Source organism: Corvus hawaiiensis, chromosome 5 (genome assembly GCF_020740725.1).
Source record: "Corvus hawaiiensis isolate bCorHaw1 chromosome 5, bCorHaw1.pri.cur, whole genome shotgun sequence".
Classification (NCBI taxonomy): Eukaryota; Metazoa; Chordata; class Aves; order Passeriformes; family Corvidae; genus Corvus; species Corvus hawaiiensis.
This window is the reverse complement of record NC_063217.1, coordinates 6,335,235-6,357,863: the sequence shown is the minus strand read 5'-3', so window position 1 is coordinate 6,357,863 and position 22,629 is coordinate 6,335,235. Positions and strand designations below refer to the sequence as shown.

The 22,629-nt window shown below is 43.5% G+C and overlaps 2 protein-coding genes and 1 non-coding gene across 4 annotated transcripts in view; 2 read left to right on the top strand and 1 right to left on the bottom strand.

The window, feature by feature from the left end:
* Window positions 1-4,752, bottom strand: part of POLR1A (RNA polymerase I subunit A) — a 29,873-nt gene extending 25,121 nt beyond the window's left edge. The window contains exons 1-6 of one of the 2 annotated variants that reach the window (XM_048304707.1): window positions 4,586-4,752; window positions 3,907-4,111; window positions 2,666-2,815; window positions 2,468-2,575; window positions 1,433-1,518; window positions 1,221-1,330 (exon numbers count right to left, since the gene is read on the bottom strand). In XM_048304707.1, the coding sequence (XP_048160664.1) occupies window positions 1,221-1,330; window positions 1,433-1,518; window positions 2,468-2,575; window positions 2,666-2,815; window positions 3,907-4,111; window positions 4,586-4,662 (736 nt within the window). In that variant the 5' untranslated portion in view covers window positions 4,663-4,752. Of the gene's footprint in view, window positions 1-1,220; window positions 1,331-1,432; window positions 1,519-2,467; window positions 2,576-2,665; window positions 2,816-3,906; window positions 4,112-4,314; window positions 4,437-4,585 lie in introns of those variants that run through there. The other variant, XM_048304708.1, reaches the window with a different exon arrangement.
* Window positions 4,753-4,846: 94 nt separating this feature from the next.
* Window positions 4,847-22,284, top strand: PTCD3 (pentatricopeptide repeat domain 3). Its single transcript, XM_048304713.1, has 24 exons — window positions 4,847-4,951; window positions 6,586-6,635; window positions 7,303-7,342; window positions 8,328-8,373; window positions 9,091-9,159; window positions 9,573-9,677; window positions 10,041-10,164; window positions 10,819-10,937; window positions 11,335-11,408; window positions 11,721-11,808; window positions 11,895-11,955; window positions 12,239-12,321; window positions 12,976-13,120; window positions 13,728-13,778; window positions 14,609-14,692; window positions 15,637-15,665; window positions 15,954-16,057; window positions 16,767-16,845; window positions 16,935-17,025; window positions 17,689-17,774; window positions 18,861-19,009; window positions 19,853-19,894; window positions 20,781-20,939; window positions 21,597-22,284. The coding sequence occupies exons 1-24, from the start codon at window positions 4,860-4,862 to the stop codon at window positions 21,673-21,675; spliced, it is 2,049 nt and encodes a 682-aa protein (XP_048160670.1). The 5' UTR covers window positions 4,847-4,859; the 3' UTR covers window positions 21,676-22,284.
* On the top strand, window positions 12,030-12,171 carry LOC125326848. Its single transcript, XR_007204030.1, has one exon. It is a non-coding gene; the product is annotated as a small nucleolar RNA SNORD94 (small nucleolar RNA).
* Window positions 22,285-22,629: the final 345 nt, after the last annotated feature.

Here is a 22,629-nt window from a genome sequence, read left to right as displayed (position 1 = left end):
GGAACCTTTCTTCAAATGATCTCATCCCCTGACCAAAACACAAATCAAGAGTCAGCCTGCAGCTGGGGAGCCTTTCAGTGGGGTTCAGGTACTTCAGTGAGATATCAAGGTTCCCATGAAATACTCAACTGGAGGAGACAATAGTACCAGCCAGCAATCCATCCCTATTATAATTTAGAGTCTGGGCTACCTCTGCATTGGAGAGGAAGGAAAACACACCGTTTTGCTACTGAAAAGCAAAAAGATCGATTATTTTAAAAACAAAGCCAGAGATTTTAGATTTCAATTTCCACTTCTCTTGCAGGCCAGCCCCGTGAGTCCCAGAATACACAACTTGATGAAAAGCAATTCTCCCATGACCTCACACAGTTTCCTATTCTTTTTCTGGCTAAGGTCCAGAAATGCAGATTTTTGCATACTGTAAGTTCAATTCTCCATTCACCTAGAAGAACATTCCATCCCTTAAACAGAAATGCATCAATGCCAAGGTTAAAGGTACCCCCTTTTTGGGACTTAACCATGTACAGGCTATGCAGAATGTACCTAACCGTGTGGTCCATCCCATTTCAGAATACAGAATACTTCCCATTTTGCTTCTTCAGCCACAGCTCCAGAGATTTAATTTAGTATTTAAATCACAGAGTAGCAAACAAAATAAACTCTCTATGGAAGCCTTTTCTAAGGGCTAAATAACACACAAAAATCTGCTTCAATTCTGTCTCATGTGTAAGGGATCAAGGATGCAAGAGGAAAAAGGAGGTTTAAATTGATTCAATCAATAGATTAATTAATCCTGGAAAGTGCCACCTACTTTTCTTTCTGTCTTTTACTCTGTAAGAGGAAATTCATGTAATTTTCTTTCTGAAGTTGGTTATCTTTCTCCTAATTAATCTTATCTCTAGTTGCTCTGTTTAAAAAATCCAGCAGAAAAACTACCTGCCAAAAATGAATTGCCCCAAAAACCACCCTAAAGCTGACATAGATTATGCTGTTGTGCTTCTTTTCCTGACACAGAGGAAACTGAAGCTGCAAAGCACAGCAGGCTCTCAAATAGAAATTTAATGGAACTGGGTTCTCTCTGACTCCTAAGCTTACTGGTTTAGTTATAATCAGTATTTTTTATAAATGAGTCCCAAGTGCACATTCACTGCAAGGAATCTCTGCCCCTTAAACGCAGGGGAGAAGTGCCAACATATTTGAGTAGAAGAAAAATATTTTACCTGCTATTTCATCCAGAATGCCTTCCTCTCCTGACTTATGGTACACTGTGGAAGGATAGGTTACTGTCAGCTTGCTGTTGTGCTCCTTTCGCACCAGTGATCTCCTGGATCTTAAAGGAAAAAAACCGAACAGGACAGGCAGATACAAGTTAATAGAAATACTGTATTTAACTAGAAACCAGCTATTTACTTCCTCATGGAATTAAACTTACTTGCAGTTTGGGCATTTCTTTGAGCCCATGTGCGCTTTCCAGAACTGTGCTATCAGTTTATTTCTACACTCACACACATTTTTGACCTGATGAAGGAAAAAAAAACCCAAACCCTTAAAAATATGAATAAAAATAAAATAAAACATCTTACACAAATAATTCACTAAACATGATACAATTAACATTAACTATCAACATGAACATTATTAGTACCAATGCACACACATCCATGTACTGATTAATTCATGCTTTGATCTGTAGTGTTCTTTCATCATCTACCCATTTGCTGGAGACATACATCCCTCCTTTCCACCCTCCTTTTTCAATTTATTCCATAAAGTCCTTATTTTTCAAGTCAGTACTGGAATTTAAAGCTTTTTTCTAATGATGATTTAAGAAGGTATAAGAATGACAAAAATCACTTCTTTTTACAGCTTATGAATGTATGATTTACAAAGTGCTTAAGCTTAGTTTCTAAACAAGTGATCAAGGAATTAAAACTGGCTTATAAACAAATCTGCTTGATGATGTTACATTTTTAAACATCTTCTTCACTCATATTTGACTTTACTAACCATACATATTAAACTATGTTTAAATGGAAATTAGAATGCAATTACACAAGTCTTTCTAAAAATGCCACTGTAATTAATTCTGCACGTTTGCTGGATGCAGGAGTTCTCAAAATGTGTTCTGCAACTCAAAACAGCCAGAGCATCATACAGGTAAGTATCAACATCTGTAGGTGATGTACTGACAGCAGTATCAGATTTTTATATGCAACTTACACCATCAAAACATTTCCCTACGCAGACATTTCCCTATTTTCCAGAAACTCAATGGTTATACAAACAGGAAATAAAATCCTTTTTAAATTTAATTTCAGACATTTCCCTCAAAAAGCCCTCTAAACATAACACAGGTCAGAACTCCTGGACAAAATCCAGCACCTACACAGTCAAAGAAAGGCTTTGTTCTGCACATTGCCAAGAGGACAAAGCCCAAGACCTCAGGAGAAGCACTGACTGTACTTACATTAGAACACCGATCTCTTATTTGAGAGCTTTGTAACATTTCCTGGACATGGCGATTTAACTCTTCTTCAATTTCTGAGCCTGTTGCATCTGCACATTGCTCTACAAACTAAAAGGAACAGAAGAAAAGAAACTGGCATAGCTTTATAGTTATGAGACTATGAACTCCAAAAGAGATGGAGCAATAGACAGTACTTGCCCTGTTCAGAATGATTTCAAGGTCATAGACAGCGTGAAGCAGCCCCTTCTCTAGCACCTTCAGCTGACTTAGCAGTAAGTGAACCACGGCTCGAGGACATGTCAGCATGTGACAATTCAAACAAGATCCTCGGATTAGAAGGTATAATTTCTGGAAAGAAAAGGGGAAAAAAATGTTATGCTGGCAGATTTACTAGCGTGCACAGTAAGCAAGTAAATACAGTTGTTTGTACTTTAAGAAAGTGCTACTATAATAGGGAAATTAGACTAACGGTAATTTTAATCATAAAGAATATGCTCGAAAAAAAATTTCTTTCAACCAAACTCATATGCAAAGCATGGTCTGTAGATAAACTCTCTGCACATAACGGATACATGAAACACCTGTGGTATCTACAGCATCTCTGGGACCAAGGCAGCTCTTACACAGCACGGTGACTACAGCTTCTAACAGCTCATCCCACACGGGACAGTGGGGAACCCAAACCCCCACACTAGTAAAATGAAACATTCTGGTCTCAATCCTTCAAGATCTTTCATATAATCACATTCTCCTCAAGGTCTGGGAAATTATCAGTGGGTTTTACTATTTAACACAGCTGTGTGTGATTATTTAACACAGCTCTCTCCCTCCAGCTGCGCACAGCCCCCGTGGCCTGAAGGCTGGGAATTACTGCTGCAGGATTTTAATCCTTGATCAATACAGGTATTTGAGTTAAAGCTGGAACAAGGCTAGCAGTGGGTACCTCATCTAACTTCAGACACTTGAAAGTGAGATTTTGACTCTCAATTAGCAGCCTGTGCAAAAGGCTGCTACTGTAAATGGTGAGATCAGCACCTCAGGAGAAAATTCATCCCAGCTCAGGTTTCTTATAAACTGGATGAGTAGACAGCTGTTTATGTGCAGTAGTTCGTTAGAAAAAATGTTAATTTCTACTGTGCCATCCATTTAATTAAAGCATGACATCCTACAGTCAGTCACACACCTCATGACAAATATTCCCCCCTCACCTGTCTATCAATATTGAGTAAAATAATAGTTACAATCAAGTCCTTATTTTTCAGAAGGCCTATTTGTATTGAACTATCATGACACAACAAACCTTTTCCACTACATTTGCTGTTATTACACTTAAAAGAAAAACAGATCTTGGCACCTTTATTATTCTCAAGGACTGCAACTACATGACAGCTCGGGCACCACCGCCCCCCCTTTTACCAGCAATCACTAAGTGTACATACATCGAAGAACAGGGGGTTGTAGACAGTCAGAGGCAGTTCTATATGGCCAAAGTGTCCGGGGCAGTTGCTGAAGTTCTGCATGCAAGTCGCACACACTTCTTTGGAGTCCGGAGGTCCCAAGGCCAAGTCGTACAGTCCATTTACAGCCGGATTCCCCACATTATCCAGGTACTGAGGGTTTGTTATGGGTTTTACACTCAGTTTCCTTAAGGTGAAAGGGATGAGTAAAAATCAACGGCAGCAAACAACAACATGACACACGCTTGAGCGGTACAACTAAAATGGGCATTTAGTATCTGTGTGATCTTTTTAACTGATGAAAACATCTTTCTGAAAACATTTTGCGGATGCAACGGGAATTTGTGTACCAATGATTTCATCATCTGAGCAAAGCAAAATCATTCCTACCACAGCAAATATTTCTTTTACATCTTTATCCACGCTACTAAGAAATCACGTAATTTTGCCCGTATGTCCCCTCCAGCGGTGCGAGAGCTTGTATAAAACCGGGCTGCCGCCATCCCGGCGTCTGGGCCCCGGCCCAGCCGGACCACATGTCCCAGCACGCCGCGCGCCACAGCCTGCCGCAGCTCCGCGGCGCCCTGCCGCGGGGCACTCTGGGACTCGTAGTGCCCAGCAGCACCCGCACAGCTCCGGATGCGTACACATGGACCCTCACCTGATCTCCTCGGCCGTGTACATCCCGAAGGACACCCCGACCAGCCGCCGCCACGGCACCACTTTGGGCGGCCTCATGGCGACCGAGCAACTCCTTCGCGGCCGACAGCTGATCCCGCTCTCCCCTTGCAAGTGCCGCGCCACGGGCAGCACCACGCGGTCCGGGGCGCGGGGGGGGGCGGGGCCGGGCGCTACCACCGCCGCGGAGGGGCGGTACGGCCCCGCCGGGGGAGTGGTGCCGTCCCCCTTCCCAGAGGACAGCGCGCGGGCCCAGCATGGCGGCGCGGCGAGTGGCGGGCGGCTGCTGGCAGCGGGCGCTGTGGCTGGGCCGGCGGTGCCGCCTCCCGGGCGGGCGGGAGAGCTGCCGGTGAGGGTCCGCCGGGAGGGAAGGGCCGGGGGGCGGCGGCGGCACCGGCAGCGGGGAGGAATCGACGGGCGCGGGGTGTGGGGAGGGAGGCGGGAAAGGCCGCGCAGGCGCAGTGCGTTCGCTTGCAGGGCGCGTGTGCGGCGGCTCGTGGGGCTGGCGTGGTCGCGGCGGCGTGGCCGGAGGGAGCTGCTTTTCTGGGGTTCTTCTCTGCTTTTGGACGCCTTTCTCGGGGATCTTCCCTGGTTTTGGACGGCTCCGAGCCTCACCGGGAGAGACTTTGAGCGTTTAAGCGATCCCTAGAGCTGAGTCTTATGAAAAAGCAGATGAGCACTTCCGCTACTAAGGCTGACGAAGCTGTGAGTGTTCAGGCTGGAGAAGGGAATTTTGCGTGGATACCCCATAGCACTCTTCGAAAGGGGTCTACCAGGAGACCAGAGAGGAGCTTCTCGTCAGGAGTTTTAGTGATAGGCGAACGAATAATTCTTTACCATTGTGCGGGTGGTGAGACATCGGCGCGGGCTGCCCAGAGGAGTTATGGATGCCCCAACCCTGGCTATGTTCAAGGCCAGATTGGATGGGACTTGGAGCAGCCTGGTCTAGTGGAAGGTTTCCTGCCTGCCCACGGCAGGGAGGTTGGAACTGGGTGATCTTTAAGGTTCCTTTCAGCCCCTTAACAGTCTATCATTGTATGAAATGAGGAGGTTTTGTTCAGTGAATGCCTCAAATGAAAAAGTCCCAGTTCACTGGGTTCTCATAACTCATATCTGGGATAGCAAAATCATGTTTAATCACTTTATTGGACTTCCAGGAGCAGGTAGGATTTTGCAGTGGCACAGTAAAGCACAGAGCTGTGACTGTACCTTAACAGCCTCTCCCTCGGGGTCAAGGTCACTGTGGAGGTACTGAAGACTTGAATTGCAGTAAGCTTTACTGTTAGGTTGCTTCATGACCAAAACAAATAGAAGTATCTTAATGTAAGCCTAAGTCTGTGTCAAAAGCAGTAAAATGTGAACAGTGGTGAGAAAGATTTGATGCAGTGGCTTGTGAGTGAGCACAAAGCAGCTGCTTTGTGGTACTCAGCCGAGCAAGTTCATGTGTTTGTGCCTGCTCTAACTGTGGTTTTGTGAGGAGTTTCTGTAGCTCTGTAGAGACATCTGGGCGTCTGGAACTCACCAGGGCTGATTCACCTGCATCATCAACACTGGGTTTTCTCCTTCTGTAAATGCTACTCGTGTCTAAAGTATTTTTTTAAAGTGCTGTTTCCAGCACGATCCTTTCTCTAAAGCGTAAAGTGTCCTTTCTGATTTATGTCCATGATTTTCTTTCTAAGATGTACTAATTAATGAAAACTACTTCAAAAACATCCTATCCCAGTATTAAATAATCATGGATTTTTTTTGTAATATAATTTTTCACATACAGCCTCTTGTTTCTTGAAATTAGGGCCTTAAGAGAAGCATCAAATATAAGTTTTATGGTAGTAAATAATTTGGAGTTAGTAACAGTGCAACATTGCCAGTGACTCTAACGCACTCCAGTTCCCTCTAATGTTTTGGTTAGTACAGAATTTCACTACTCTGCTTTTGCTGTATTAATGTGACTGCCATAAATTCAAACCCCTGATTGTTTTATAGGAGCTCTTCGAGTAGTGCTGCTCTTGGGAAGACTGTGGACAATTCACAAGGTAAGATGTCTTCATTACTGTTTTCTTGAATATTTTTTTTAATCTTGAAACAACACAGTGTGTCAGGAAATAAATATGATACAAACACCCTACTTTCCTTTTCTTGGATTTTCTTTCTCCCTGTCTTCATTGTGCAGAAATTTCCTGGGTTAACTTGATTCCTTACCTCATCACCGATCAGCTCCATGCTTCAGGAGCCTGAACTGAGTTGTGCAGCCCCATGAGCCTATGTGGAACTATGGTTTTAAAATTCTTGTTTTAGTACTTTCAGCTGGGTCCACTTATTAATTGTCATAGACTCGTAGAATTGCTTGGATTTGAAAAGATATGTGAGTTAGTGGAGTCCAGCTATTAACTCAGCATTGCCAAGGCATCTCTAAAACACGTCCCTAAGTGCCACATCTACATGTGTTAAATCCCTCCAGGCATGGTGACTCCACCACTTCCCTGGGCAGCCTGTTCCAATGCTTGACAACCCTATCAGTGAAAAAATTTTTCCTAATATCTGATCTAAACTTCACCTGGTGCAACTTGAGGCCATTTGCAGTTGTCCTGTCACTTGTTACTTGGGAGAAGAGATGAACCCCCACCTTACTACAGCTGAGGTCAGAATTTTTTGAGGGCATCTCTTTATTTCTAATGACCATTTTAATATTGTTTCTCACAGTAACTCAAGAAGAAATTGTGCTCCCACGAAGGAAAACATGGTGAGTGTTTACTTTTGGAATCTTGACTTGGAAGAAAATCAGAGGTAGACAGCTAAACGTAGTCTGCCCACCATATCTGTAAAAGGAAGTTGAGGTTCCTGTATTCCTTGATGCAATGTCCCACTAGTGGTTTTCCTGCTGATTTGGAGCTCTGTGAATACTGTTGATTCTTACCCTCGTGCAGACTATGTACACTGCATTCCTGACATTTCTTTTGCAAATAGCTACAAGTGCATTTTTAAGGATAGTTCCGTTTCTTTGTAAAAGATCACATTTGCTAAAGACGTGTAAAATCAAGTTCACCTGGCTGTTTGCACGTGAATGTTTCTTCCAGCAAAATAAAACTTGATCATTGATAGCTGGTTGAATAAATCCTGCTTAAAAATCACAAAACTGAACAAGAGCTGTTTTGTTGGGAGCACTTAAGATGGAATTGCATGTCTGTACAGCAAAAATTAAGTTTATGGTCAAATGGTGTCTGCATGTAAACCTAAAGTAAGGCCACCTTCACCTAAACACTTTCACTGGCCTTTCCTTGTTTGCTGGAAACAACCAAAGTCTTAAGGATCCACAGGCACAGGAGTCCTGAGATAACTGGTTTTGGTTTGGTTTATTTTTTCTCGCGAAAACGTGTGTTGGAGAGGGACCTGATGTATTTGTCCCTCAGAGATGCTCTAGGAGCAGCATTCCAAGGAATTATTTTTGTGTCTCTTCCCTATGATCTTTCTTTGATAATCTATTATAAGGGCAGGAGTAATAGCAAGAAACACAGATGGTCTTTTGGTTTTCCTCAAAATCTTTTTTTCCTGCGGTTGTTCAACAGCTGAGACCATTTTTGCATTTTCCCTTAAGTGCAGCAAAACCATTTTTTCCTAGAACTGAACATCCTTATGGGTCAGGCTAATCCTGTGCTTGTTCTCCAAACAATGTAATGCACAGCATTCAAAGTCTGCAGCTGAGTATTAATCAAACTCCTTGTGTTCAGGGATAAGCTCGCGGTGCTCCAGACCTTGGCTTCTACTGTGAACAGGGTGAGTGGTTCTGGGGATTGTGGAAATGGGTCGGGTTGTCCATTTTGTGCAATAGCCTTGTGCTCAGGAGGCCTTTAATTTCTACTTTGGCCATAAATGAAAGATGCAACTTACACATCAGGGTTTTCCCTTTGTCTCAGGGTGTTTTGGGGTGTCCTTAAAGCCTCATTCTTGTGCTAAGAGAGATCTGCAGTTACTAGTGAAAGCTGCAGTACTTTGGTAAGGCTTTCACTCACATAGGGAGCAAGTTCCTTTACCAGTTCAGCTTCCCAATCCAGGATGTCTTTTCCAATCTCAGTCCAGAAAGGCATTACAAAGTGCAACGAATGTCTACTCTTGCTGGGCAAAACCTGGAAATGTTGTCATGCTGTTCTTTAATCCTGTCTATCTTGAATTCTGGAAATTGAATCAAAACCTGCAAGTCCCATCAGCTTCCCAAGACTGTTACACTTGGGGTCCTGCTTGATTTGCAGGACACTTAATGCTTGCCATGTTATAATAAGGACCCTTTTTTGTCACCATGTTAGCCTGCAAGTGTGTGTGTAAGATGGAAATATTTTTAAAACTATTTCCAAACAGGCTACACCTTTTTGAACACGAGGAACTTGTGTAAAGCATGCATGGAAGAATTCATTGTGCCTTAAACTCCATGAGGCAGTGTGTTATGCTTGTGCACATAGCTATAAACCTTTCAATCCTGGGCTCTTCTTCCTACAGGATCCTACAGCTGCTCATTACATGTTCCAGGATGACCCCTTCCTTATGCCAAGAAACGCAGCTAATTCTGTAGGTATTTCCTCTCAGCTCCTTGATAGCTTCCCTCCTGGGCTGTGAATGCTCTTATCTGATTGAAGCCTGGTTTTGATTACAAAAGAAAATGAAGTAGCAGATTATTTTCTGAATTTTCTCCTCTCTCTAAAATGACATCTTTTTGAGCTTTTTAGACATCTGAACTGTGTCCCTTGACTAAGTAACAAGGAAGTAGAATACAATGGCATTTAAAGAATAGACATTCTTATACTGGCACAGATACCAGAATGTTTATCTGGAACATTGTCCCTGTCCTACTAAGTTGAAAATGAAGCATGAGTTTAATTTGATCCCATCAGAATGTTCATTGTTAAAGAAAATGTTTCTCCTCACTTTCAGCCTTGTAATTCGTGTATTTCTTCGTCTTGTTGTCTCTCATTTCTATGCAGCGTCTGTATTCATTGTCAAAGGAGTCTGGGAGAAATGCTGCAAAATACATTATAAAGAACTTTCCTCAGTACTTTGACAAGACTTTTGCAGAGCCCAACATACCAGTAAGCTTTTTGTTTTCATTGTATTTGTGTTTTGTCAATGAAATCAGATGTCAGACTGGTCCAAAACTAAGATAAGATAATTTTGTAACTGTTTCTCAGACAGTACGAAAACAACATTGTATTTTTGTAGTGACTATCTTCCCTTGGGAGTTCAGTATCACATCAGGTTCTTGAGCTAAAAGTAAGAAAAGCAGTGTTGTTTAGATGTTGCTTCCTAGCACAAAAGTGAGGGATGAAGATGTGTGCGGTCCTTCATCACCAAAAGGACTGCTCTTGTTGGGCTGCAAGCAGTGTATTGGGTGAAGAGTGAGGCTATTTAGAGAAGGTTTGAGCTTATGACTGACTTCCACTCTTTGCTTTTAGTACCTGATGCCTGAGAGTCTCACACCTCAGACTGAAGGAGTGAGCGAAGAAGCTCTAAGGGAGCGCATCCACCTCAGAATGGTGAAAGAGTCGGTGGACATTTTTGATCAGCTTCTACAGGCAGGTATGTGGTCACAGGCCAAGTTCTGTGGTGGAGCTCTTCTTAAATTGTGCCAAAAATATTTTAGTAGCTGGCACAGGCTCTGGAGACAATTTTGTGACCCTGTTGCTCCTTTCACAACTGACTCTGGTCCAGTGAGGTGGTTCTTTAGAATTATTGGAGAATTTTAGCTACTGCTTGTCTGACACGTCACTTCGGTGATAAGGACAACAAATGATTGCTTGAACAGGAAGCAGATTAAAACCTTTTGTTGGTTTTAAATCTCTTTCAAAGGAAATGGAACACACAGTGTTCTTCACAGCAGGGTGTATCCTAGGAAGAGTTATGAAAAGCTCTAGAAATTTCAGGTGCTGTATTTGGCTTGTGCTGCTTCACAGTTCTGGCTGCCAGCTGTCACTTCCCTCTCCTACTTTATCAGGAAAACTTTACCCTTTCAGTGGCTTCAGTAGAAAAACATACTCTAGTTCAGTGTTAAAATTGTCTCCTGTAATGAGTGGGTTTGTGGTAGTACTGGTGTCACACCCAGGGTTAGGGACTTGCTAGAGAATGTCTTTGTGTTGAAAGAGAGCAAAGTGGTGTTCAAAGGATTTCTGATATGGCTACAGAGCTGTGAGCTCTTCACTTTCTCTGACTGTCGTAAATTCTCGTTTTGTAAAGGTACCCCTGCATCTCTGGAGACCACAAACAGCCTTTTAGATTTGTTGTGCTTTTATGGAGATGTTAAACCTACTCCTGAAAAAGAGGAAGAAGAAAAAGACGGTTTGGAAGAACCAGGGGTATGGAAAACTTGATGATCTCTGTTTATTTATTTAATACATAGTGGGAGTATATCAAGGTGATGTCAAAATTTTTGTACTGTAACTGTCTGCATGAGAGGTGCCATGAGCTGGATCAGATGCAGTCAACATTCCCAGGAGATAAATCTGTTATAAAAGTCCCAAGAGTGACCTAGTAGCAACAGTAGTTTGTGTAAATATGTTTGGTAACATAAATGTTATTCTTGATCCAGTTATTGCTTCCTGAATGTTATGATAGAAATTATTCTAATACAACCCATTAAAAACCATCTTTGGTCCATGTTGCTGAACTTCAGTGTTGTTAGCAAATAATGTCATTTGATGTTAAATCATAATTTTCAACTTCAGAAACTTAATTTTGCAAAAATCTCTCCAGGAGAATGCTTCAGAACAGAAAGCTCCAAAGAGACAGCTCCAAAGAGGTTCGCAGTCATCTGGCCCCAGATGGAGGTACAGAAAATGTTGCCTGTATTCCCATGTTCTGTGGGTTGTGCACTTGTATTGTTACAGAACAGACCTAAGTCTTTTAGCAGCCCATACTCACAAATGTTACTTATTAAATAAACCGGTGTTTGCTGATCTTTTAAAGTGTTCATGGAAATCTGGTAGGTGATTGTAGAGTAGCTCCAAGTACCATGAGTGTGATATGTGAATGTCAGTCTTTTGGGGTACAGCCCATTTTTTTGTTCCGCGTGTTGAATCCTTTTCCTAAAGGTATCTTTTATTTGGTTCTTTAACATCTATCTTGTTCATTGGTTCTAGGGAGAACAACCATGCTGAAAGGATATTTAAGATAATGCCAGAGAGGAATGCACACTCCTATTGCACGATGATCCGTGGGATGGTGAAGGTAAAGTTATTTTTCAGTGCTGGGGGATTTTTTTTCAGCTTGTGAAATCTCACACAGTCAGAGATTGTTTATTTTTGTTTTTGCAGCATGGGGCTTATTCTAAAGCATATGACATGTACATAGACTTGCTGAATGAAAGGCACAAGGGTGAGTGTCTCTTGGTTGTGCTTTGTGGTCTCCTGAGTACAGAAACCCCGTGTTGGGCACAGGAGTGTTTGTTCATGGCAGTGATGATTGGCGCAGGGGTACGGACCTCAGCTGGATCATGGGAGCTGAATGCAAACTGCTAATTCCAGTGCAGTTGGCGTGTGGCTGGCTCACTGGAAACAGGTTTGCATGAGACTTTGCCAAAAACTGAGCCATGCTAGAGCAAACTGTTTCCTTTAGACTATAAACTGTCATTTAAAATGGATTCTCTTACATTTTCCAGCTGATGTGCACACCTTCAATGCACTGATCAGAGCAGTCCCGTATCTAAAGGAGAAGTTCGTAGAAAGATGGGAATTAGCCAAGGTAAGGAGGGCAGAGCAAAAGAGGTGGGGAAGGGGTAGGAGTGTGGGTTCTGGGCCTGCTTTATTAGTAAAATTTTGTAGTTGTTGGAAGACTGAAATCAAGAACTTTGTCCCCAAATACTAATCTGCTGTAAAGGAAGTACAGTAGTTTAAACAGAAAAGCTAACTGTGGAGGAGTGGCAAATGTGAAAAATCCAACCTTGCCTTTGCAGAGTGGTTTGCCTTGTGAGAACGTACTTGATCCAGGAACTGGCTGGACAGAAAGTCATTGGGGAAATTACTGCTGGGAAATAAAATAAATGCACAATTTTAGATAAAAACTCTTTTGAATTTGTATCTTAATTCATGGTGTTGTGACAGAAATGGAATTTTGAGTTTTATTGACACATCACTAAGGAGGGATATTATGTAACTATAAAAATTTCCGTCATTTCTACAGGCAAATCTTCAAGATGTATTCTGATGTAATGTAGCCTTGGGTTTTGGTCATTAAAAATTAGACAGTACTCCCTTAATAAATGATGAGTTAGAACAGAGTTGTTCACTTGAAGGGGGTGAGAAGGATTAGGTCGAGGAAATGTAGGTATAACCCACCTGAAAGCTGAACTGTGATCCACAATGTGAAGCACTAAGGATTTGGGGATTTTGTTTTAAGGACTTCCTGACTCACATGGCTCAACAGAAAGTGCAACCAACTCTGCTAACTTTCAATTCTGTACTGAAGACTCTGAGAAGATGTGGTGGTGTGGGCAGAAGTATGTCTTTATCAGTATTAAAGGAAATGGAAGCACTTGATATAGGTAAGAGAACCAGAGTATTTATTATATGCAGTGATTATGATATTCCAGTGCCACCTCCAGAGCAGAACAGTTAACTCAGGAGTTCTGCACCACACAACATGGTGATTCCCTGATTCCAGGGAAGATGTACTTCACAAGCCATCCAAGCCAGTTCAGGTATATATATCTACATCTCTACAGAAAAAAGCTTTTGATCTAGATGATAATTTTTCTTTCAAATAAATATTGCAGAAACAGACAATATCTGCAGAATTGATTTGATGTCCTGTGGGGTGTGCTTTGCCCCAGCAGCATGCTTGTTGGTAGGCTAAACATTCCATTCGTGAGGAGAAGGGGAACTAACTATGAAGTGGTTTTGATTTTAATTTAGAACAGGGAGGTTTGGCTGCTCCCCCCACAGAAATAGGGTGCTTCAGCTGGTGGTCCAGTGTTGGATATCACCTCTCCCAGGTGTCTGTATGTGAGGTCTGGTCCAGCATTAGGGTGGGCAGGGAGAGATATTAAATTTGTGCATGCTGCCTGACTGGAGGAGCAGACTGTGAATTAGAGCTGTGGCACAAAGCTCAGCCAGGAATGTTGAAGTAACTGGAATGTGTTTGCTTTCCAGAGCCCAGCCTGGCATCCTATGATCATCTCCTCTCCATGTACTACAAAGGCGGTACGTGTGCTGTCAGCTTGGCCATGAATGTGCCTTGTGTAGCAGCTGCTTAGATGGGATGGGTGAAGGCAGTTCACTTATGGATTAAAAGTCAGCCTTTTATGGGTGTGATCTTAGTGTGCTGCCTGATTCTGCTTGGGTGAAAAAAAAAAGAACAATAACCTCATCCCGGGAGTAAACGCTACTCAGTCGCTGTGGAGGCTGGATCTGACCACAGTGGGTGTGATTTCATAGACTGTGCCACTTACAGGGGTGAAACTGCACAGGGATTTTGTTTTCCTGCAACAGTTCTGTGCATTAGAGCTGTCATGAAAAATAGCTGTGTTAGAAGGCAGAAACGCAACTGTTTGAGATCCCATGCACACAGACTTTTGACTATAGGAAGAAAATAGGCAGAGTAGTCCTAACTGCAGTCCCTGTGTTTTAAGAAATGTGAGGAAATTGCTCTGGAGTCTGTATTTGGTTCTAGGGGGTTTTTTTGGTGTTTTGTTTTTTCCCCTTTTAAATTTTTGTTTGTTTGGTTATGAAATACTTTGCTTTTTTCAGTGCAGCCTTCTAACAGACAAACCTCCAGGCCTGTTTGATTCCTTGCTAGAAAGCACTTATATCTTTCTGGTTATGCCCTGCTGTGCTGTGGAAATCTGGCAATAGCTGGGCAAATTTTACAGGAAATTAAATTGCAGCTGGTGTGGAGCGCCACAGAAATTACGTTTGTTTAAAATTATGTTGCTTGTTCCCAATTTCAAATTGTTTTTGCAGGCTGATGCTCTTCACTAAGGAAGTGCTTGGTGCAACTGAGATGTGATGTTGTTTGTCTCTTTGTCCCACAGTTGATGTTCAGTCATCAGACATCATCTCTGAGGTGTTAAATGAGGTTGAAAAGAGGAGTTTCACTGCCCAGGACCCTGATGATGGTAAGGACTTCAAGCTTGGGTAAAAACATACCTGTGAATTTCAGGTAGTTTTACTCAGCTAGGATAAATGCATGCAGTTTGCTTCTCTCAGTCCCTTCTGGTACTTCTGGAGACAAAGAAGGGCAAATTCCAGTACTGGGAATTGTGCTGTGCATTGGTGCACTGGCTTTTGTGTGGAAGTAGGTGTGTAGCTTGTGTGAATGAGTGTTTTAAGTCCATGTAATTAGTACCCCAAGGCTATTTACAAGATCAGTTTAAGGAGGAACATTTGACAACAACTTCATCAAATGATACACATCAGGTGAATGGCAGGTTTTTGTTGTAGTGTGGTGTGTGAGTTTTCCTATTTTAGCTCTTCCTAATCCTGTTCAGAAAATTTTATGAAATAAAACTTCATGGAAAACTGGAGTGTGGGTCTGTAGGAGGGGTATATTCTGAACATCCCATGCATTACTGGCTCTTCCTGCCATCTGTATGTGCACAGCTTTGCCCTGGGAAGTTCATAAGCCGTTCTGTATGTTTGGAAGCAGATGCAGCTTCCATCTGAAGATGAGTTTGGCAAAGAAAGGTCTGTAGACAATGTGGTGTTAACAAAGTGTTGGAAGCCACTCTGTCAGCTTTCTTTTTTGCCTTTGGAAGGATTCCTGGAAAGAGTCAGAATGTTGTACACCTCCTTCCTTTGCTTCTGTCCAGCTAAGTGTGGGAAACTGTTTTTTTCTGTGGTCCAAGTTGCTGCCAGAAGTGTATAAAAAATCTCACCCACCTCTGCCACACCAAAGACTCTACCAAGAAAGTGAAGGACGCTGCTATATTGTCAAACTGAGTTACAGATTGAGTCTCTAATTGAATATGCCTTATCTGTCCTCTAGGAGGGTGGGTTAATGAGCTGGTTTATGTCTCCTTGGAAGCTTGAAGTTAACAGACTCTTGTTTGCTCCCTTTCAGCCAGCTTTTTTCCCACCGCCATGCAAGTGGTAAGTGCCTCTTCCCTGCCATCAGAATTCCTTTGAGCCTCTCCAGCTGTTGGAGAATTGCCTGTGAGTTTACATCCTGTCATACAAGGTTTAGCTTTCCATATCTCCCATTTTCATCTGTGCTCATCACCTCCTGTAACTTTCTGCCATAATTCTGCAGTCCTTTGCTTGACTTCTCCGTAACTGGTAATTTGCATGTCTGTGACATGTGCATGTACCTTTGTGAAAGTGAATCTTGAGAGATGCTGTTACATTTGCTAGCATTCAGATCTGAGTGGTTTATTGCAGTGCTGTGATCTTAAGGATATCAAGCTTGCCTATCAGTTAAACAAGGCACTGGAGAAGGGAGACAACTGGAAATTCTTGGATGTGGATCGGTTAAATGGCTACTGGTGAGTGGAGATCATATTCAGCATCTTGCATGTCATTGTCAGCTTCAATACAAACTAGGACTCACACACTGAACACCAGCTGGTTACTGTATGTCCAGTTTGGGAATTTGATCCTTCTTAAGAGCAGTGGTTGCTTAGGATTTATCTTCAGTTTGCGGACTTTGAACTGAAGTCCATTGTCTTGGAGCATCAGTTCATCTCAACACCCATCCGACAACTAGAACAGCCAGTTGTGGTTTCTGCTGTTCTGTGTACCCAGGGTGGCAGCTTTGGAGGTAACACCAAAACAGCATAGTTTCTTAGTGTAGGGATGCTTTAGTGCACTGGATCAAGGACTCAGGCTTGACTTGTGAACTTGCACAAGTAACGAGGGTAATTTAGTTCAGTTCTTACATCTAAAGGTTGCATTTGAGACAGATTCAGACATAAATACTCTACTTAAAACTGGCATCAGGCAAGAAGATTGCAGGTTTTTTTGTATTTTAAAACACATTGGTCTAACTTCTAATTACTTCTGCCAGTTATCTAGTGTCAGCATTAAGCTGTCATAAGAAACACTGCTGCTTTTCTGATGGCATGGAGTGTTGCAATCAGTGAAGTTTCCTTGATCTGCAACACAAATCTGATCAGCACACCATCATTTGCTGGTACTTCTGTATAGTTTGGTTGTCCTAATTCAATGATGATTAGATCATTTTTTTCTCTCTAGGTCAAAATTCTTTTCATTGTTGTGCATGATGGAACAAATTGAGGTGGTGTTGAAGTGGTACAAAGAAATGTCATTTTCGGTAAGTGTACCAGGGTAAGAGTTGCAGAGCTTTAGCATGGAGAAATGGAGCAGTCACAGGTGACTGAAATGACTCTCTTCCTTCATCAGCTCTTCTATCCATCTCCTAAAAATATACTGGGTCTCCTTCAAGCATTGGATGCAGCCAACCAGTTGGAAGTGATCCCTTCAGTCTGGGAAGGTCAGTGCTGGCCACATGGCTTCATAGGCAGTTTGTGTGGCAAATGCCAGGAGCAGTGCAAAGTTGGAGCTAGTTTGGAAACTTCCCATTGCTCAGAGTAGCCATGATAAGGTGCAGTGCTTGCCTGTGGTATCTGATCACGTGCAACCTCTGCAGATCCTTGGTTAAGATTTAATCTAGCCCCCAAAAACATATGAAAGAATACGAGTCACTCCTTCATCCTCAGCTGACAGTGGTGGAGGTCTCTGGCCACAGGGGGTTGTGGGCCTCGCTGTTCAGCAGCAGTTTGGGTCCGTGTTTCCCCTTAGGATTGGTAACTGTTGTTACAGACAGTGCTCTGTGGTGTTCCCTCCCTGTTCTGTGACAGGGTCATCACCACCACCAGGTTGGTCGGTGCTGGGGACCTTGAAGGCCGTTACCAAGGGGAGTAGTTGGGCTGATACCCAGAAATCTTGAGACCAGCAGGGAAGGGAAGAAGAAATCAGATTGGTTCATGTATTTGGTGCACAGGACCTGATAATGTGGGGAAAGAAAGGGAGCTAAGTGTGACCTGCTCAGTCACAGAGAATGGCTCTGCCTTGTTAAATTGTGCTGACCATATTGGCAGGAGTTGGGAACAGGGATGCAGGTCACACCTACCAACTACTGCCTCTCTCTAAACAGATGTGAAACAGCTGGGGTTTAGCAGGAGACAAGACCTATTGGAAGAGTTCTTGTCTTTGATGAGCAGGGACCAGCACCCTAATGAGGTAAGGAAGCTGATAACCCCTGTGAACAGCTGAGCACTCACACAGCCGCTTACTCACTCCTCCCCTGTGGGATGGTGGAGGGAACTGGGACAGTAAAAGGGCAAAAACTCAAGCTCAGTCACCATTTCCCATCACAGGCAGGTGTTCAGCCATCCCTAGGAAAGCCAGGCTCCTGGAAAGCTGCTGTGGAACAGTTACTTGGGAAGTTGAACACCATCACTCCAATTGTATCCCCCCTTCCTCCTTTCTCCAGCTTTATCTGCTGAGCATGATGACATCCTGTGGTCTGAAATATCCTTTGGGTCATTTAGGGTCAGCTGTCTCAGAGGTGTCCCCTCCCAACTCCTTATTGTACCACACTCCTTGTGCACCCCTAGCCCATTCACTGGTGGGGGAGCCTTGATGCTCTTTAAGCACTGCCCAGAAATAACAAAAATATCCTGGTGTTATAATGCACTTTCCATCTTAAATATAAAACACAGCCCCATAGTAAGAAAGACGAAACTCTGAAAAAGTTAATTCCATCCCAGCCAACCCCAGCACAGAAGCTCAGTAGAGAGTAGTGGTGTCTCCCTAGACTGTAGGTAAATGCTGTATCCCTGGTCAGTCCTCGAGATCCAGTTCCACTGCAGATTTCTAGATCCATGTGAGCTTTTCCAGGCCTGCTAAACCCTTTGGATTGGCCTAGATTGGATTCTCTATAGAGAAACCTCAAATTAACACAGAGCAGGATCCTGCCTTACCAGGATTTGGAAAACTAATGCAGCCCAGCCAGCCACATCTCTGGGGAAGCACATGGCAAAATCCAGGGATTTTTGCCAAGGATTTCATTGCAGTAACTGCCTTCTCAAGCTGAACGGTGTTGAAGGCAGATACAGCTGTCCCTGCAGAGCCACCTTGGAGCTTGCCTAGGGGGGACAGTTGTCCTGACAGAAGTGAGAGATTTGTCTCCCAGGGGTAGCAACTGTTAATTCACAAATTTAAATCACATACAGAGCAAACCTGTAGGAGCTGCAGGAGAAATTGCCCTGAAAAACTTCTCTTAATTTCAGAGGTTTTTTTCTTAATAGCACAATGTTTTCACAGATTCAGCTGGCATTTGCCAAGTGTGCTGAAGAAATCAAAGCTGTCCATGAGGCTGCTGGGCTGGGGCAGGTCCCGTTGGAGTGGACAGGGAACGCTCTGGGCCATGTCGTGGTGCTGTTCTCCAGGGCTGGGAGGACCCAGGATGCCTGGTACGTGTGGGCTCTCTGCGCTTGCTGACACTGCAGCTCAAGGCTCAGTCACAAAAAGCAAAAGCTAATGACAGAAGCCTTGGAATGCCAGTGCAGACAAAGGGAGGGGATAAAGCCTGCTGGGAGTGTGATGGGTTTTTTGCTTTGTTACTGTTCATTCTTGGCACCAAGTTACAATTGTCTGTCTTCAAAATGGTTTAGAAAGGAATGTGTCTGGTGTAGAGCTTCGTACAGCATCTTATGGCCAGGTGGGGTTTCGTTATCACTTCCCTGATTGCCCAGAACTTCCCATTTTCTGATTTTTAGAACTCTTTGGAATTCAAACTTATAAAGAGATTAATTAGCTTAATTAAATTTTTAATTAGCATCAACCCTAATTAAAACTCTTAAACAGACTATTTTTAGGACTCTAATAGCTAGAATTTACTGTCCTACATGCTCTGAACTTGAAATATAGGTTAAAATATCTAGCCTCCAGTTTAAGATTCTGAGATATTTTCTGTTAAATACAGATGTTCCCTGTGCACTGATTGATTTGAAACAAAGAAGTAGCAACAAAAGAGTATTGCAGTATTTTAAAGTACTAAAAATATGTAGTATTTTAAAGGAAACTGCCCACCAGCTACACTTTCCATTTTCTGCAGAGTTTAAGATATTTTGTGTTAAACTAATCAGTGAAGTTAGCTGGTACAGATTGTATTTGCAAGGCATGGGATCCATGGGGAAGATTGTTCCATGAATTTGAGCTTACTTATGTCAGTGGAGGTTCATCCAAGAGGTTGAATATCTGTCTGTTCCTGTTACATGGGGTTTTCTAATTATTACTTTGTTCCTTTTGAGTAGGAACATGATGGAGCGTTTCCAGCAAATCAATAGGATTCCCACGTAAGTATTTTTAGGTTCTTCAGTTACTGTCTCCTCTTTGGCTGAGATCCTGAGTTTCTGTTACGGAATGAAGGAATGGTTTGGGATAGAACGGACTTCCAAAGGTCAGCTAGTCCAGCCTCCAGTTACAGCTGACAGTAGTGGTCCATTTACTTCCCAGACATGAATGTGTGTCTCTGCCTGTGAGCATGGCTGTTGGTTTATCCAGTGGATATATTCCAGGAGCTTTCTGTCTCCAAACGTGTTGAAAATGCAAAGTGGGAGGGAGTGAAGTGGTTGGTCACTGAAGCTCTGGGTCATGGAGAGCAGTGCCACTGAGGAACTCAGCGGTGCAGATCAGTCTGAGCAGGACTCCTGAACATCTGGTTTCCCATGTGCTCAGAAAAAAGCCAGTATGCTCTTAACCAAGCACAGGTGTCTTAGAGGTGCCTGGATTTCTGAAGACAAGTTTATCAAGTCAAATCCTAAATCTTAGGTGGTACCTGTTAGGCTACACCAGCCTGCTTGTCTCAGGATTCTGGAAGAGGGAATTGTTTGAAGTAGAACACAACTTGTAAGGAATAGTAATGGATTTGTTTGGGTGTGGGGTTTTTTTGAAATAAAGTTGGAGCTTGCCCAAGTGAACACCGTGAGGGTGTGTGGTACCAAGGCCCACACACCTAATGGTACTCTGTGCCTGCCCTTTTCTGCTGGGACAGGAATTCCCAAACTTACCATATAGCCTTCACTCTGTACCAGAGGTGAAATTCCTGGCAGGAGCAGAGATGGACTGGTTGAGTGATCTGAAAATGTCACTTCCTCTCCCTCTCTAAAGCACGGGCTGCAAATTAATGGGCACCTCTCCTGTGACCCTGAGAATGGTCACCACTTGCCTTTGCCTTTGCAGTGACAAGGTGATGGACGAGTTCTTGAACTGTGCTAAGCAGACCAATTCCCCAGATGAGGCAATTAAGATGGTAAAGCTGGCAGCATCCCTTGGGCTTCCTTCATCTCAAAGGCTGAAAAGCAGGATGGAGGAGGAATTTGAACTCTCTGAAACACAGAAGTAAGTTGGAATATTTCATGTTACTTCATGCTGAAAGGGTACAGTAGACAGGGTCTGGGATGGACAAACTCCTTTGGAAAGGCTTCTCTGACAAGAGAGCAGAGAACTGGCTTCAGAATGATGTCCTGGTGTGTTGACTCCAGGACTGAAGTGGCCCCTCAGCATTTCATTCCATGCTGTATCCATCTCACCTAGGAGGGAAGGGAATTTTCCATGGTGGGGTTAGCCTTTCCCACTCCTCAGTCCTGCTCTCTATCACCTTTCTTTCCCAGAATCTTTTCCTAGCTGGGTCTGGCTGCCTGAAGACACTGCTGCAGCCCAGTAAAAGCAGGGGGTGGTACAGGATGGCCCTGCATGTGGCTCCCAGGTTCTGAGGCTCATGGTCACCTCACACTGCACTGCTGAGCTGCTGCAGCCAAGCTCAGGTGATCCTCAGATGGTGCTCAGGGCTTAGCCTTGAGGGACCACAGTTTGGAGCCAGATCTGCTCCAAAGGAGTAAATACAAGCCCAGCACCCCTGACAGCTGGTTCAGCTTTGAGGACACTAGGCATATTAGACAGCTCATAAAGTTCTCTGTGTTTGCCTTGTGTTTTGGGATCTCTCTTTTCAAGCAAGAGTCACAACAGGTGACACAACTGATCTGTTTTACATTGCAGGAAGGCACTGCAGAGTATCAAGTGGGATGGTGACAGCAGCGATAGTGACAGTGACAGTAGTGACAGTGACCGTGAGTAGCTGTCCCTCTTGCCTTCCTCTTGGGAAAACTTGGAGCAACTGTTGCTGTGATGCCAGGAGGCTCTGGGAGGAGTGGAGTTACAGAAGGAATGGCTTCTGGGAGGTGCTGCAGCACTGACGAGTGCGTGGAGTGTTCTGATACGGGACCTGTTTGGCAAGACACCGTCCTTGTGTGCCAGCTGGAAGCTGTCCTGTTAAATCTTGGTAATGTGGAACACAGTGTGGGCTACCCCAGGTCTCCTCCCCAGCACCCCTGCAAGAGCTGGCTCCTGATAAACAGCATCACTGAGGAGTGGAGGGCTACAGGGAGAGGAGTGCTGTGCACCCTGGAAGCTGCTTGGACAGGCACAAGACTTCCACAGCTTGAGCACTTCTTGTGGGCCTCCTGTCACTCGACCCTGCACCAGATGTAATTCCTTTCCATCTGACTTTGCTGAACTACTTAAATACCGAGTCTACTCTGTATATAAACACTGAAGTAATGCAATACTCAGCACCTGTGGTGTTATTCCTCATCCTTTTGGTGCTTTGGGATGGGTGTTGGAGCGTAGATGTTAAATTACACTTTGTACAGCTGGAGACTGTCTCTAATAAATGGCTGACATTAAAGCTGGCTGTATTCTGGTAATCATTGAGCAAAAACTGTGGTTGAACCAAAGTGTGCCTTTCTGGTAGAAATACCTGGTGTTCTAAAACTCCAGCAGAGCAGCTCTGACAAGAAAGCTACCAGGGCAGAAATCATGACGGGATGTGGTCTGACACCAGTTTGTGTACATATCCTGTTACTCAAAGATGTCTTTGGTATTTTTAATGCTGTACAAATTAATGAATCACATCAGTGAACTCTTGCTTTCTTGCTCTTTGAAAGAAGTAAATCCGAGTTTTAGCTCTTCAGGTCCTGGAGAAAGACTGAGCTTGTACTGCCAAGCTGTAGTTGATGTTTAAACAGGACAC